Source organism: Myotis lucifugus, unplaced genomic scaffold (genome assembly GCF_000147115.1).
Source record: "Myotis lucifugus unplaced genomic scaffold, Myoluc2.0 scaffold_19, whole genome shotgun sequence".
In the NCBI taxonomy this organism is placed as follows: domain Eukaryota; kingdom Metazoa; phylum Chordata; class Mammalia; order Chiroptera; family Vespertilionidae; genus Myotis; species Myotis lucifugus.
Window position 1 is genome coordinate 4736390 of NW_005871067.1, and position 17900 is coordinate 4754289.

The 17900-nt window shown below is 39.3% G+C and overlaps 1 protein-coding gene across 1 annotated transcript in view; it reads left to right on the plus strand.

Moving 5' to 3' along the window:
* Positions 1–17900, plus strand: part of IFT88 (intraflagellar transport 88) — a 160377-nt gene that overhangs the window by 100708 nt on the left and 41769 nt on the right. The window contains 1 exon segment of the mRNA XM_006085499.3: positions 17011–17077. Coding sequence (XP_006085561.1) covers positions 17011–17077 — 67 coding nt within the window.

Sequence of the window (17900 nt, forward strand, 5' to 3'; positions counted from 1 at the left end):
CAAAGAACTTATATGCATTATCTATGGACACACACAGTAGAGTGGTGAAGGCCTGGGGTTGGGCGAGAACCAGGTGGAGGTAAGCAATTGGGGGGAAAGGGGAGACATTTGTAACACTCTCAATAATAAAGGTTTTAAAAAATAAATAAAGTATCAATTGTAAAAGAATTATGACCAAGATATAGATTTTTACCTCAAAAGTTTTTTAAATATCAAGTTGGTATTGTAATGCTACACAAGGATATATTGTTAAAACATGCTGTGAATACCAATTTATTATCATGTACCAATTGCTAATTAAATGTTATAACCTGTGTGAAAGCTTTATAAGTGTAAACTGGTATAAATGGAAGTTCAAGTTATCATAATTGTCATCATAATTACTATTAAATTTGTTTCATTAAGAAGAATCAAGGCCCTGGCCAGGCAACTCTGTTGTTTAGAGCATCATCCTGATATACCAAGGTTGTGAGTTTTATCCCCAGTCAAGGCAAATACAGGAATCAACTAATGAATGCATAATAAGTGGAACAGCAAATCAATGTCTCTCTCTCCCCTCCTTCCTTTCTCTCTCTCCCTTTCTCTCTGTCTCTAAAAATCAATAAGTTAAAAAATATGTATCTTTTAATTAGTTATGTAAAGTTAAAGTCTTAAGACTTCATATAAGTTTGGTTCTGTTCAAGATAGAGCTGTAGGTAAACATGATACTCACATTCTCCCACAACCACATCAAAATTAAAACTGAACTACAGAATAAGCATCATTCAGAATCACCTAAAATCTAGCTGAACAGAAGTCCTATAATTAAGGATATAAAGAATCCTCATTGAGCCCAGCCAGCATAGCTCAATAGTTGAGCATCAACCTATGAACCAGGAGGTCACGGTTTGATCCCCAGTCAGGGCATATGCCTGGGTTGTGGGCTCAATCCCATGTGGGGCATGCAGGAGGCAGCCGATCAGTGTTTCTCTCTCATCATTGATGTTTCTACCTCTCTCTCCCTCATCCTCTCTGAAATAAAATAATAATAATAAAGAAGCCACATTGAGATTGGTAGGAGGGGTCAAGACGTGAAATGGACTGGTCCCATAGCCCTACACCCATATGTAAAAGATAAAAATTAAGAGGGATATCTTGGCTGTGGAGGTCTTGCATGAAGAGACAGGTGTCTAAGCCTCACACCAGACTCCCCAGCCTATACCACCAGTGCCAGGAAGCAAAGTCCTCATAACTTCTGGTTGTAAAATCCAGTGAGGATTGAGGCTGAGTGAGGCTGAGGGCAGCTGGAGACTCAGGCAGTTCCTCTCAAAAGGCCTATATGGACTTACTTGGACTCACTTGCTCTGAGCTCCAGTGCTGGGGCAGCAGCTTGAAAGGCACCAGGGACATACAGGGAGGAACTGAATTGTCGAACGTCAGGACACGAGCTGTAGGGGCAGCTTTCTCCCAGGTAGAAGTGCTGGCAGAGGCCATTGTTCCTTTTCTGAGCCTTCCCTGTACAGAGCCCCAGGAAGGCACCATGCCTGAGTCTCATCAACCTGGCTCACACTAGTCACCCTGCCATGGTGCTTCCCTGAGACTTGAAGGCCCACCCAAGCTGTTTTTCAGTGGCTTTTCCATACAAATGGCCTGTCTTGGCTCATGCTTCAGGCATTACTAAACTCTCTTAAAGAAGCAGCATCTGGCCTGAGCATGGCTGGTACCTCTGACTAAGTGGCCACAGGCCCAGCACTTGTGGCACCTGGCCTTAGTTTGCAGTTTGGCCTCTCCTGGGCACCTCCGAGCCCAGCACAAGTAGAAACCATCTGCAGATTGCTTTTCAGTTCATGCCAGGTGGCCCCAGGCAGAATACAGGTGACAGCTGAGCTTGGCCTATACCTCCTGGGAGGCCCCAGAGCTAATGCATTCAGTGGACAGCTTCAGACCACATGGAAGTATCACCCAACCACCTCCACAAGATATACACTCAGGGCAGACTCAGCAGGCACCCGAACCCTGCTGAAGTCCTACTCCATTTGGTGAGGCCCTGCATAGCTGATCCTCCATGTTGGTCACAGACAATTGGCCTGAGGGTAAAACCCTCCCCATTGACTTGCCAACAACAAACAAGTGTCAACTACACTAGTTAGATGCACATAGCACATGCAGGGGTGCACTTAAATACCCAGCTCTGGTGACTCAGAAGGCTGTGCCACTGGGTCCTACAGGGCACCTACTACTTAAGTCCACCCTAACAAGACCAAAAGACAGAGAAGCTCTACCTAGTACACAGAAACAAACACAGGGAGGCATCCAAAATTAGGAGATAAGCATGTCCCAAATGAAAGAACAGAACAAATCCAGAAAAGGAACTACGCAAAATGGAGACAAGCAACTTACCAGATACAGAGTTCAAAACCCTGATTATAAGGATTCTCAATGACTTAGGGGAAGAGTAAATGAACTTAGCAAGAACTTCAACAGCATCAAAAAGGACATGGATATTATTTTTTTAAAAAACAGTGAGAAATGAAGGATACACTAACTGAAATGAAAAATTTACAGAGATCAACCAAAGGACTTGTATGCATGCATATAAGCATAATCAATGGATACAGACAGTAGGAGGGTAAGGGCATGTGCTGGGGAGTGGAGAGGCTGGGGAGAGGTCAAGGGGGGAAAAGAAGACATGTAACACTTTCAACAATAAAGAATTTCAATTTTTTGAAAAAAAAGTAGAGTTGAAAGGAGCCCCCAAATCAGTGATTTAGAAGGTAAGGAAATTTTCCTAACCTGGTGAAGGAAATACATACAAGTCCAGGAAAAGCAGAGTCCCAACCCAGATGAACCCAAAAGGCCCACACCAAGACACATCATAATGAAAATGCCAAAGGTTAAAGACAAGGAGAGAATCTTAAAATCAGCAATTGAAAAAAAAGTAGAGTTGAAAGGAGCCCCCATAAGACTGTCAGCTGATTTCTCAACAGAAACTCTATAGGCTAGAAGGGATTGGCATGAAATATTTAAAGTGATGAAAAGGAGGGATCTACAACCAAAATTACTTTACCCAGGAAGGCTATTGTTTAGAATTGCAGGACAGATAAAGAGTTTCCCAGATAAGAAAAAGCTAAAGGAGTTCATTACCATCAAACCAGTGTTACAAGAAATATTCAAGGGTCTTAAGAAGAAAAAGGAAGAGGTGGAGGAAAACATAGAAAATATGAATAATAAAATTGATATGGATACACACGTATCTACTTTACATTATCCAAATGGATTAAATACTCCAATCAAAAGGCATACAGTGACTGAATGGATAATAAAACATAACCCTTACATATACTGTCTAAAAGAGACTCCAGATCAAAACACACAAACTGAAAGTAAAAGAATGGAAAACAATATTTCATGAAAATGAAAACAAACAAAAGCTGGAGTAGCAATACTTATACCAGACAAAATAGACTTTAAAACAAAGCTATATAACAAGGGACAAAGAAGGACCCAGCAGTTTCACTTGTAGGTATTTATCCAAAGAAACCCAAAAAACTAAATAAAAAAAGAAATATACACCCATATGTTCATTGTGGCATTATTTCAATAGCCAAGATATGGAAGCAAATTAAGTATCCATTGATAGATGAATGGATAAAGAAGTGTGCATATATACAATCAAATATGACTCAGCCATTAAAAAAAAATGACAACATGGATGAACTTAGAGGGTATTGTGTCGAGTGAAATAAGTCAGACAGAGAAAGGCAAATACCATATGATTTTACTTATATGTGGAATCTAAAAAGCTAAATGAAGTAGCAGAACAGAAACAGACTCATAGATACAGACACCATTTTGACAGTTTCCAAATAGGATAGGGATTGGGGGATTTTATTTTAAAAGATTAAGTACAAATTGGTAGTTACAGAAAAATCGTGTAGATGTAAAGTACAGCATAAGGAATACAGTCAATAATATTGTAATAACAATGGACTGCCAGGCTGCAGGGGCACAACACCAGTGCCATGCTGCCCAGCCCCACAAAGAGGGGCAGTCTCACTGTTGCAGGGCCTGTCGATGCTCACCACAGCCTCGTCCTGACAACCCGCAGTTCTTCTCAAACTATGAGTGACTGAGTAGTTTGTGCATCATTCCGGTGGCAAAGCTAAAATTCCCAATTATCTTGTCTACCTGACCTACTCTGCCTATTCTGAAGTCAAGAGAAGACTGCTTTACAAGACTACTCCAAACATTGCTGCAATGTTTGTATCTAATTTATCATGTGGGCAATGCAAGTTTTATAGCTGGTCTTAAATGCAGAGCTTGGAAAATTGTTTTAATCTGTCCTTCTGGAGACATGGAAAAGCAGTGACCAGGAGACCTGCATTTGGTCGTATCCCCCCCAAATTGAAACAGCCATTTTTCATGAGAGGTGCTGCAGCTCCTCCCAGAACCATAGTCAGGAAAAGGGGGAACAAACCTGCTCTAGTGATATTACCCGCCCCATGCTCAGGAGCCCTGCCTGCCACACCATGCATCTACCTTTGCAGAGGAGACAGCAGCAGAGGCCACGCCTGTGGGTTTAAACAGTCTCAGGGAGCATCGGTGACTGGTTTGGGGTGGGGCTGTCTGCCCCACATCCTGGGAATTTGGTGCTTCCCCAAAACTCCCGGTTTCCAGCTGATCCCACTGGACTGCATAGTAGGATCTCTGCCCAGCCAAAGGCAGGGAAATATTCTGAGACATTCTCAGAGGAGTAGCTCTGGAACAGGGAAACACACCCATCACTTTCCCTGAAATCTGAATGACACCTCCCCCTCATTGAAGACCTAGAGGTCTGTACTCCTGATTCTGCCTAAAGCCCTTTCAGAAACAGACTGAATGATTAAGATTGACAGCTGGCTGTCAGGAAAAGACAGGTGGAGGCAGAAGGTTACTGACACATAAATGGGTCCTGAGCTGCTAACAAAATGGCCTTAGGGTGCAGCTGGGACCCTCCCACATAAAGTCCTATGGAGAATGATACAAACTGTATAGGTTGAAGCTTCAAACAGGTTGCTGAGAGCCAAAGGATGACAGTTTCTCACAGTGGTTAGCACCTAAGTACCTCCTGGGAAGTCCAGAAATAGCAGACAAAATAGCCTCAGTAATCAGAAGAGCAGGACCCAAAGGGACCTCCCAGGAGACACTAAACTCTGCTGAGATGAATGCCACTTTACTTTTTTTCTTTATCTTTCTTATCTTCTTTATTGATTATTATTTTAGTTTCTCTTTTTATTTCATAAATATAATTTTCCCTTTTCTTACCCTATTTTGTTTTCTTCTTTTTCCTGTTTTCTCTTTGTTTTTCCTTTTTAGTTTTTTTCTATCTGTTTTCTCCTCTATTTTCTTCCTTTTTTATTTTATACTATTTTCCTCCCCCTATTCTTTATTCCTATTTTCTTTCTTTCATCTCTGCCCTTCTATATTCCTTTTTCTTCCCCCTTTTTTCCTCCTCATAGTTTTTTTTTTCTTTTATTCTATTAATATAATTTTCCCTTTTCTTACCCTATTTTGTTTTCTTCTTTTTCCTGTTTTCTCTTTGTTTTTCCTTTTTAGTTTTTTTCTATCTGTTTTCTCCTCTATTTTCTTCCTTTTTTATTTTATACTATTTTCCTCCCCCTATTCTTTATTCCTATTTTCTTTCTTTCATCTCTGCCCTTCTATATTCCTTTTTCTTCCCCCTTTTTTCCTCCTCATAGTTTTTTTTTTCTTTTATTCTATTACTCTCATTTTTCCTTCCTAATTTCCTCTTCTTTTCTGGTTGTTTTTGTTGTTGTTTTAGGGGTCTTGTGTATGCTTATGTTTTGTTTCTTGTTTTGTTGTTTTATTTTGTTGTGACACCACCTGCACAATAGTTCTCACCAAGTGGTCTGGGGTGAGCCTTACAGTCAGCCTGCCTGAGAGGAGCTTCCACCCATGAACGGGACAAAAATAAGACCCAATTACAACAGGAGAACCCAAATAATTCACATAAGGGAAATTCCTAGAGCAACCAGCTCAGAAGATCTGAGGAACTGCACCACTAGGTCCCACAAAACACTGACTACATTGAGCCATACCACAAAGACTGGGAGGCAAAGCAGTTTGATCTACCACATAGAAACAAATACAAAGGGTAAACAAAAAGCGGGAGACAAAGAAACTATCCCCAAATGAAAGAAAAAGAGGAAACTCCAGAAAGAGAGCTAAACTAAATGGAGAAAAGCAAATTACCAGATATAGAGTTCAATGTCATGATTATAAGGATGTTCAAGGAACTTAGTGAGAATATCAAGAAACTTGGTGGGAACTACAGCAGCATAAAACAAGAAATAGAAACCATAAATAAGAGTCAGTTGGAACTGAAGAATAACAAAGCTGACATCAAGAATACACTGGAAGGAATTAAAAGTAGATTAAATGAGACAGAAGATCGAATCAATGACTTGGAAGACAAGATAGAAAAAAATCACCCTATTAAAGAAGCAAAAAGAATTAAAAAGTAGAGGAGTACTTTAAGGGAACTTTGAAATAACATGAAACGTAACAACATCCACATCATAGGATTACCACAAAGAGAAGATAATATTCCAAAAATTCCAAGAGGAAAGAACACCTCCAAGCTTTTTTTTAATGAGCCCAGCATTATCCTAATCCCAAAACCAGATAAAGACACTACAAAGAAAGATAATTACAGGCCAATATCCCTGATTAACATAGATGCTCAAATCCTCAACAAAATATTAGCAAATCAGATCCAGCAATATATTAAAAAGATCATACACCAATACCAAGTGGGATTTATTACAGGGATGCAAAGCTGGTACAATATTCGCAAAACAATAAATGTGATATATCACATAAACAAATTGAAAGAAAAAAATCACATAATCATATCAGTATATGCAAAAACATTCAACAAAATCCAACACCTATTTTTGATAAAAACTCTCATCATAGTGGGATAGAGGGAACATCCCTCAACATAATAATGGCCATCAATGACAAACCTACAGCCAACATTATACACAATGGACAAAAACTAAAAATATTCCCCCCTAAGAACAGGGACAAGATTGGGAAGTCTGCTTTCACCATACTTATTCAACATACTCCTGGAAGTCCTAGCCACAGCTCTCAGACAAGAAGAAAACAGAAAAGAAATCCAAACTGGAAAGGAGGAAATAAAAGTGACATTATTGACATGATATTGTACATAGAAAATGCTAAAGACTCCACACACAAAAAAAAAAACTGCTAGATTTAATATGTGAATTTGGCAATGTAGCAGGATATGAAATTAACACCCAGAAATTGATGGCATTTTTATACATCAATAACAATCTCTCAGAAAGAAAAACTAAAAAAAAAACCCACAAATTAAAAACCACAATCTCATTTACCATTGCAACAAAGAAATTAAGATACTTAGGAATAAACTTAACCAAGGAGGTAAAAGACATGTACTCAGAAAACAGGGCATTGAAAAAAGACATAGAGGAAGATATAAACAAGTGGAAGAATATACCGTGTTCCTGGAATGGTAGAATCAACATCATTAAAATGTCCATATGACCCAAAGCAATCTACAGATTCAATGCAATCCTTATTAGAATACCAACAAGATATTTCACAGATCTAGAACAAATATCCAAAAAATTTATATGGAGCCAAAAAAGACCCCAAATAGCTGTAGCAATCCTGAGAAAGAAGAACAAAGTTGGAGGAATCACAATACCAGATATCAAGTTATACTACAAAGCCACTGTACTAAAAACAACCTGATACTGCCATAAGAACAGGCCTATAGAGAAACCAAGATGGCGGCATAGGTTAACGCCGGAGTTTGCTGCCTCGAACAACCACTTCAAAATACAACTAAAAGACGGAACAGACATCATCCAGAACCACAGGAAGGCTGGCTGAGTGGAAGTTCTACAACTAGGAGGAACCGAGAATCAGAGGAGGCGCAGTGCTGAAGTAAAACACTAAGGTGTGGAGTGCGCGCGGCGCGGGCTGGTGGCTGAGGGCGTGGTTGTCTGTTTCAATCCGGAGGGAGCCTCAGACTCTGAGCTCCAGATCCCGGCGAGTCTCTAGGGACCCAGACTCAAACGGGAGAAGCAGGACTGTCTGGCTACGGTCCCTCCGAGGTTTGCAGCGGTTGCTGGGACAGAGAGGCAGAGCCCCTGGGGACGGACTGAGAGCAGCCATAACTGCTCCCTCCTCCGCCCTGTTGATCCCTTGGGACCCGCCCCGCCCAAGCCCTGCACAGAGGCATTTGCCGGATAGCCTCAGGCAAAGGCTAGATTAGCACCTCCCTAGAGGACACAAGTTCTTCCACTGCAGACACAGCTGATTATCACAGCCAGTCGGCCTGGAGTCCAAATCCCTCTAGTATTAACTATAACAATCAAGGCTTAACTACAACAAGACTGCGCACAAAGACCACTAGGGGGTGTACCAAGAAAGCGTAAAAAATGCGGAGACAAAGAAACAGGACAAAACTATCAAGGGAGGATATTGAGTTCAGAACCACACTTTTGAGGTCTCTCAAGAGGCTTCTAGAGTCTGTCGATAAACTTGATGAGATGTACAGGAAATCTAATGAGACCCTCGATGGTGTGATAAAGGACCATCTAGAAAGTAAGCATACACTGACTGAAATAAAGAATATTATACAGACTCCCAACAGCAGACCAGAGGAGTGCAAGAATCAAGTCAAAGATTTGAAATGCGAAGAAGCGAGAAACACCCAACCGGAAAAGCAAAATGAAAAAAGAACCCAAAAATACGAAGATAGTGTAAGGAGCCTCTGGGACAGCTTCAAATGTACCAACATCCGAATTATAGGGGTACCAGAAGATGAGAGAGAGCAAGATATTGAAAACCTATTTGAAGAAATAATGACAGAAAACTTCCCCCACCTGGTGAAAGAAATAGACTTACAGGTCTAGGAAGCGCAGAGAACCCCAAACAAAAGGAATCCAAAGAGGACCACACCAAGACACATCATAATTAAAATGCCAAGAGCAAAAGACAAAGAGAGAATCTTAAAAGCAGCAAGAGAAAGAAACTCAGTTACCTACAAGGGAATACCCATACGACTGTCAGCTGATTTCTCAACAGAAACTTTGCAGGCCAGAAGGGAGTGGCAAGAAATATTCAAAGTGATGAATAGCAAGAACCTACAACCAAGATTACTTTATCCAGCAAAGCTATCATTCAGAATTGAAGGTCAGATAAAGAGCTTCACAGATAAGGAAAAGCTAAAAGAGTTCATCACCACCAAACCAGTATTATATGAAATGCCGAAAGGTATCCTTTAAGAAGAGGAAGAAGAAGAAAAAGGTAAAGATACAAATTATGAACAACAAATATGCATCTATCAACAAGTGAATCTAAGAATCAAGTGAATAAATAACCTGATGTACAGAATGAACTGGTGATTATAATAGAATCAGGGACATAGAAAGGGAATGGACTGACTACTCTTGGGGGGAAAAGGGGTGTGGGAGATGCGGGAAGAGACTGGACAAAAATCGTGCACCTATGGATGAGGACGGTGGGGAGTGTGGGCGGAGGATGGGGTGGGAGCTGGAAGGAGGGGAGTTATGGGGGGGAAAAAGAGGAACAAATGTAATAATCTGAACAATAAAGATTTAATAAAAAAAATAAAGGAAAAAAAATAAAATAAAATAACTTATATTCTCACAAAAAAAAAAAAAAGAACAGGCCTATAGATCAATGGAGCAGAATGGAGAACCCAGAAATCGACCCAAGCCATGATGCTCAATTACCATTTGACAAAAGGGGCAAGAGGATACAATGGAGTAAAAGTAAAGACAGTCTCTTCAATAATTGGTGTTGGGAAAATTGGACAGATACATGCAAAAAGAAAAGGAAGAAAGAAACTAGATCACAAACTTACACCATACATAAGAATAAACTCAAAAAAACTTAAATGTAAGTTGTGAAACCATAAAAATTTTAGAAGAAATCATTGGCAGCAAAATCTCAGGCATTATATTTGCTGATAACATATCCTAGGGTAAAGGAAACCAGGGAGAAAATAAACAAATGGGATTACATCAAAATAAAAAGCTTCTGCACAGCAAAAGAAACCAAAATCCAAATGAAAAGGGAGAACATATTTGCCAATGATACATCTGATAAAGGGTTAATATCCAAAATATATAAGGAACTCATACAACTTAACAAAAGGAAGACAATCAATCTAATTTAAAAATGGGCAAAGGACCTAACTATTCACTTCTCCAAAGAGGACATACAGAAGGCCAAGAAACATATGAAAAAAATGCTCAAAGTCACTAATCATGCGAGAGATACAAATCAAAACGTCAATGAGGTACCATCTCACACTTGTCATAATGGCTACCATCAACAAATGATAAGTGCTGGCGAGGATGTGGAGAAAAGGGAACCCTCATACATGGCTGGTGGGAATGCAGACTGGTGCAACCATTATGGGAAACACTATGGAGTTTCCTCAAAAAATTAAAAATGGAACTGCCATCTAACCCAGGGATCCCACTTCTGGGAATATAGCCTAAGAAACCCAAAGCACCAATCAGAAAGAATGTATGCACCCCTATGTTCATAGCAGCACAATTTACCATAGCTAAATCTGGAAACAGCCCAAGTGCCCATCAGTAGATGAGTGGATAAAAAAGCTCTGGTACATTTATACCATAGAATACTATGCAGCAGTAAAGAAGAATAATCTCTTACCCTTTGAGACAGCATGGAGGGACCTGGAGAGTATCATGCTGAGTGAAATGTCAGTCAGAGAAAGACAAGTATCACATGATCGCACTCGTGTGGAATCTAAGTAACAAAATAAACAGATGAATGGAGTGGATCCAGAGACATGGAGGCATGGAACAGAGTGCAGAATCTCAGAGGGAAGGCAGGGGAGGGTGGTTGGGTGTGAGGTAATCAACCAAGGACCTTGTATGCAAATATGCATAACCATAGACACACAATAGGGCGCTGAAGGCCTGGGACGGGAGAGGGGGCTAGAGGGAGTCAACGGGGAAAAGGGGGACATATGTAATACTTTCAACAATAAATAATTTTTTTAAAAAAAGAATACTTTATTAAGCTTGTTACCCTATGAGTTATCATTGATGCATTTAGATCATCCAATGTTTACCTTACCAAATTAATGTCTCCCTGTGCTGAAGCGAAACTTCTTTCAGTAATATTTTATCACTATTCTTATTGTAATCTGTATAAAACCCAGTGTCATTTATGTTCTCTTAGCTTCTCCTTAATATATTCCCTTTCCACTTTGTTATACCTTCATCTTTCAAGTTAAAGCTCTGTCCTCATCCACAAAGCACTGTCTTCATTTTCCTTGAAATCAATTTCTCTATCATTCTTCAGTACTCCTCATTAAATTTTATGTCAAAGAAACATTTTCCTGATGTTTTCTCTTTTTATGTTTTGCTTATAAACACAAAGTGGAGGGGGAAAGTTAGTTGACAAGGAAGGTCCTAGGAAGAAGAAAAAGCTTAAAGAGAAAGAATTCTCATATATCTGAGAGCCAGCTTCTCAGTTAATTGTTGCATGTCTCAGTTTCTTCTCTAGGTTGTGAACCCAGGGCATAGGGAGCTCTTTCCTGGCTTGTAGAGCACAAAACATAATAATAGTCATGAAACAAAATATAATAAGTTCCTTTTCTAAATTTGAACTTAAAACTTTATGTTACTTTTTTTCTGTTTCTTGTTTAGAATCTGTCCTTAACATTTTTCCTATGTAATTAAAATTTCTTCATCAAATCATTGTTGATGCCTCTATAATACCCTGTTATATAGATATATCTTGATTTCTTTAAATATTTCCACATCTTTAGACAGGTGCATGTCTTTTTTATAGTTGGTAGCTTTCTATGTCTGATTTTTTTTTAAAAAAAATCTTTACCTGATAACCTCCTGAATGATGTCAGCAATCTTTTGGTGACAGGTTTTCCTTTAATTCTACTTTACTACACTGCTTAACTAGACATTAATAACGACAGCTAACATGTATTTGTTTCATGGTTAAGTGCAGGCATTGTTCTAAGCAATTTACATGCCTCAACTACTGTGATCACCCCAATAATCCTATGATGTTGGATATGGTGTGATTATTACTACTTTTTACAGGTAAGAAAACTGAGTCCTGTAATGGCTAGTAACTTTCTGCAGGTCACCAGGTATTGGGGGCAGACCTGAGATTCAAATCCTGCCTCCTAACACTGTGCCTGACACCTTGGGAAGAGCAGAGAAAGAGAGTGATACAAGTCATCATTTTTAGTTGTATACAGTCCTTATTTATTCTTCATCCAGCAAAGTTGCTATTTTGTGCAATGGATTAGATCAAAATGTACCTTACCATCAACTCACCATAGGAATTAGGGTCTCAGAACAGTGCTAGTCAAGTGTGGTCTGTGGACCAGTAGAGCTTCAGAATCACTTGTAGTTAGAATTACAAACTACCCAAACCCTACTCCAGAATTACAGTCTCTGGGTATTGATCCAAAAATCTGTGTATGTGCTTTTTAAAATAATTCTCCAGGTAATTTTTATATTAACCAAAGTCTGAGAAGCACTATTGTACAGTTTATGCTCCCAAAGGGTCACCTTGCAGATAATAAAAAGACAGCTAGGGTATGGAATCTGATTTACAGGAGGGGTGTAGACATAAAATAAATCAGGCCATGAATTTTTTTTAAATTTTTCAAATGGAAAAGAATTTGTATAAACCTAAGAAAGAAAGATAAATTGATTCAGGTTTATTTGGTTCAGGATTAATGTGTCTCCCTGAGCCCCTACTGCCTTTTTTTAAGATGTTAAAGCCAGAAGGTTGTTTATATAGAGTAATTCATCAAAGAAATTCGTCATCTTCCTGGAACTATTATGGAAAAGAAGACCGTTCTCACATTTGTTGTTGAGGGATCACATTCTGAGTAAGAAGAAATTCCATACATTGTGTATTCATTAGTGCCAGCAGGAAGCGATTCCAGACACAGGCCAGTGGGCCAGACAGGAGTTGCTTTACCATTTGGACACTGGGCCCCACAGCAGTATTATGTTTTAAGAGAGGTTCGGTTTCTGCCAAACTTGACTCTTCGGAAAAGAGCAAAATGGGAAGAACAGGAAGTGATGACACTGTTTTAAATATGAAAAAGAGAAAAATGTCAGCTAAAATTTTAAAGAGGATTAGACAACAAAAGGAAATTATTAGGAGGCAGAAGAAAATGGATAAAGAAATAATTTACAGAACACAGGAAGTTTTAATTGCTAGTCCAAAAATAGGAGTACTTTAGTAATTCATTCCATTTTAAAAATCAAATTTCTGAATTCTCAAAATATTGAAATAGAGAAATTCTGTTCTAATATTTGCTATTTTCTCCCCAAAGAAATCAGCAAACAATTTCAATAAATGCTTTCTTTTGTCCACAATATCATATGACATTCAAAACTAATGTAAAATGTAGTTGGTATTATCCTCAAGTTTAAATTTTATCAAAAAGCATAAAAATAACTATACAATCTATTTGAGCAGAAACCCTTTGATTATATTTCCTAAAAGAAAAGAGATCCTATATAATAAAAGGCTAATATGCAGATTGACCGAACGGCAGAATGACCGGTTGCTATGACGCTCAATGCAGGAGCTGCCCTCTGTTGGTCAGTGCGCTCCCACAGGGGGAGCACCACTCAGTGCTCATGGCTGGCGAGCGCAGTAGCGGTGGCGGGAGCCTCTCCCACCTCTGCAGCAGCACTAAGGATGGCCGACTGATGGCTTAGGCCTGCAGGGAGCGGGCCTAAGCTATCAGTCGGACATCCCCCGAGGTCTCACAGACTGCGAGAGGGTGCAGGCTGGGGTGAGGGCCCCCCCCCCCCCAGTGCAGGAATTTCATGCACTGGGCCTCTAGTTTAGTAATAAGATCTCATAAAGGCATGGCTTTAAAATTTACTTACAGAAGAAATAAAATTTGTTTTAAAGTTTATTTAATGAAAGCTACAAGAATGTCTTGCACATTTTATGCATTATTGAATTTACAAAGTCTAACAAAAATGTGGAAGAAAATATGCAGTGTTGATATCAAATTAATGGTAATTTGAGCATTAGTTACATTTTTCAGGTGTAGATTCCTAATCACTTTTTTGTTAAAGGCCATTGATGTCAGTATCTTCATGCGTTGCCTCTCAGGAAACATTTATCACAATGCTGTGCTCTGTGGAAGACACAGTGACATGTAAGAGTCAGCCACATGCTGAAGGTACTCGTAACATGGGAGTGCAAGGTGAACACCAGTTCCTCTTCCAGGGTCACGGGGCATGTGAGGGAAACGAGCTCTGGGAACAGAGGTGGAAGGGTTCTGCTTCAGAGGAGGACTCAGAGATCATTCCTAGAGGAGCTAGTGTTAAGCAAGTATGGAGATCTCTACGAAGAAGTGTGCATAGAGGTCTGAGTACAGGAAGTTACAGCCAGGTTTATGCATTCTTTTGCAGTTTTCTCTTGAATTTGAAGTCAGAGCCAATCTTAGGAATCCTTAACTAGGAAACAACTAACTGCTACTTGTTCTATTGAACAAATATCTAAGTCTTATGTAATAAGTGCAAATGTGGTGGACAGGACCCTGGACTTCTCTCCTGGCTTGATCATTGGCCAGCTCTGAGACTCGGAAGGGACAGTTGTTCCTTCTGACCTCATTCTCATTAGCTGTAAAATTGGAAGAGTATTCTAGATCAATGCTTCTCAACGATCTGTGGTGCAGTTAATTTTTTGTCTCAATCTGTCATTGACATCACTAGAAAAATGATCATGCACTTGGATGTCAGAAACATGAAATCGGTATGCAAGTTTGAAAACCCTCAACCTTGAGTTCTGTGCTCACTTCATCAAGGACAGGTAACAGTTGATGGGTGGCAGGTTTTCAACCTCCACTCTGAGTAGAATGTGTAAGGCTCTGGTTTTATTCCAATTCCAGAAGAGTAGTAGAAGACATATTTAGTCATATGCTCATATTGAACAGTAGATGTAAAAGGAAAAAATGTTTCTTATTCTCAATGCCTGTTTTTTAATTTGTCCCATTATTTTATTTGTATCTACATTAGTCTTGTACCTTCTCTCTTTTTTTTTTTCCAAAATGGGAATGGCATCATATTTTTTCAGAATAAGAATGTCAACTTTTAGTATATTATTAAAAAATAAACATTCTGTTAAAAAGTTAAGTAGATTACTTTTATAAGTAATATTTTAATTCAAATAGAAATATATAAAGAAAGACGTGAAAATCATCCATCCTAGTACTTTGAGAACACTAGCATTTTGGTATGTGTCTTCCTGGGCATTTTACAAATATACACAAAAATAGCAATACATATATTTTTAATGGGACTTTTTTTTACAAAAATTGAATTTTTACAAAAATACTGCCTTATAATCCCCATATGTTTTCCCCAAAATAACATGGACAGCTTTCGATGTCAACAAACGTAGACCTCTGTCACTTTCTGATCTGTGTCCCATTATGTGGCTCCTTCCCTCACATTTTAGTTTTGCTGTGATGAGAATCATTTTGTCAGTTATTATTCCAGAGCTTCCTCTTTTACCTGCTGTCAGGACCTGCCTCACACCAGTCAAAGTGCGACTTGAGGCAGATTCGTGTTGATATAAAAATTCTAATACTTGCCCAGCCGGTGGGGCTCAGTGGTTTAACATCAGCCCATGAACCAAGAGGTCACTAGTTTGATTCTGGTTGGCGCACATTCCAGGTTGTGGGCTCTATCCCCAGTAGGGGGTGTGCAGGAGGCAGCTGATCAATTATGTTTCTCTCTCATCGATGTTTCTATCTCTCTGTCCCTCTTCCTTTCTCTTGCTCTAAAATCAATAAAAATATTTTTAAAGGCTTTGCTCTTTTTAAAAAATTCTAACACTTAAGCAAAATGCAAAGCAATCTATAATAATAAAAGCATAATATGCTAATTAGACCAGACGTCCTTCCGGACGACCTTCTGGATGAAGCCGGGACTGTGAGGGCCAAGGCCCGGGTCCCAGGTGCCTGCCGGCAACCTGGGGGAAGCCCGGGACCCAGGTGCCAGAGGGAAGCCGGTGCCGGCAGTGGTGGGGAAGGAAGGCCTACTCTTGCATGAATTTCCTGCATCAGGCCTCTGGTAAAATATAAAAGGAAACCTAAGAATGTCACAGCTTGGAGGTATTTTTCTTTAAGGGTGAGTTTGTGTTTAAGAGAGTAGACAATTGAACAGATTAGGCATTTTGTGAGATTTTAATAGCACATTTATTGTAGAAGTTGAATTTCAAAAGCCATTTTGCCTTTAGCCCTGTAATAGTTTAGGTTCAACCATTGTAGAGTAGAACAATGCAGGAAATAGCCTTTTAATAGATTTTCTTCCCTTCTACCCACCCTCCATTCCAAACGATTGTGTTTAAACCTGAACTTCCCCATCCACAGAATATTTGGGGCCTGGCCAGTGTTGCTTAGTGGTTGAGCATCAACCCATGAACCAAGAGGTCCTAGAATTGAGCCAGTTGGTGCTCAATCCCCAATAGGGGGCATGCAGGAGGCAGCAGATTGATGTTTCTCTCTCATCAATGTTTCTGTCTCTCTCTCTACCCTTCTCTCTCCCTCTCTCTCTAAAATCAATAAAAACAAGTTTTTTAAAAAAGAGAATATTTGGTTTTTAGGATGTTTGTATAAGCAGAGATTTCACTGCAGTTTGAAGTATAAGTGCCACTTGAGTGTGACAAGGACTGATCACTCAGCATGTTAGAGGGCAGACTTTGAATCTCTAAGTTACACAACATAGTCTTTATTCCTATAGAAGCGATTCAGGTAATAATCAATTTGACCCCAGCTTTCAGAAATGTATAAGTCTTCAGAGTTACATAGTAATGTTAATTTAAAAATCAATGTTTAGTCATATTCAACTTTGAAGAAATATGAGTTATTCTTTTAAACTCATCTTCTTCTTGTTCTAGCGTATAAAGTCTGGCAGAGATGGCCCCGGAGGTTCCCGCGGCAAGAGAGAGGGTAGTGCTGGCAGTGGTAAGTTTTTTCTGTCATCTTGAAGTTGTGGATTAGTACATGGGCTTCTGGAAACATTTTGAAACAATCCAAAAATGTCTTTTATCTGTGTGTGTGTGTGTGTGTGTGTGTGTTGTATACACAGTTAAACCTCACTTATTCTAATTAATTTTGTAGGCAGTCAGTCTGATATATAAATTAAGTATAAATGTTAGTTATTTTAATTCTTTTTTAATTGTTTTTTATTGATTTTAGAGAAAGAGAAACATTGATTTGTTGTTCCACTTACTTATGCATTCATTGATTGATATTTTTATGTGTCCTGAGTGGGGATTAAACCTTCAACTTTGGCATATCAGCATGACACTCTAACCAATTGAGCTGCCTGGCCAGTGAGCAATTTTAGTTCTTAACCAGAACTGTTTCTGCTAATAGCGTAACAAACAAGTTCGGGTTGTGAAATTATTATAGATGTCCATCCTAATGAGGCTTTACTGTGTGATGTTTAAAATTTACATTTTAAGGAAGTACCATGAGAAGTAAGACGGTCTTATAAAATGCAAACAGTCTCAGGTCTTCAGTCCCACTTTCAGTGTAGAAACAGTGCCAATTTGGGAACTCGGGGACATGGTTCTTGTTCCAATCTTGATCATGACAACCATGTGTCTCTGGAGCAACCATGTAAATGCTGTATGATTTAGGTGATTTCTGAAGTTGTTTGCATCTCCAAATTCCTTGACTCTGTAACTGCTCGTGACATTATACTAATAAAAGGGTAATATGCTAATTAGACCGGAAGACTTCCGGGAGACCTTCCAGACATCCTTCCAGACAAAGCCATGGT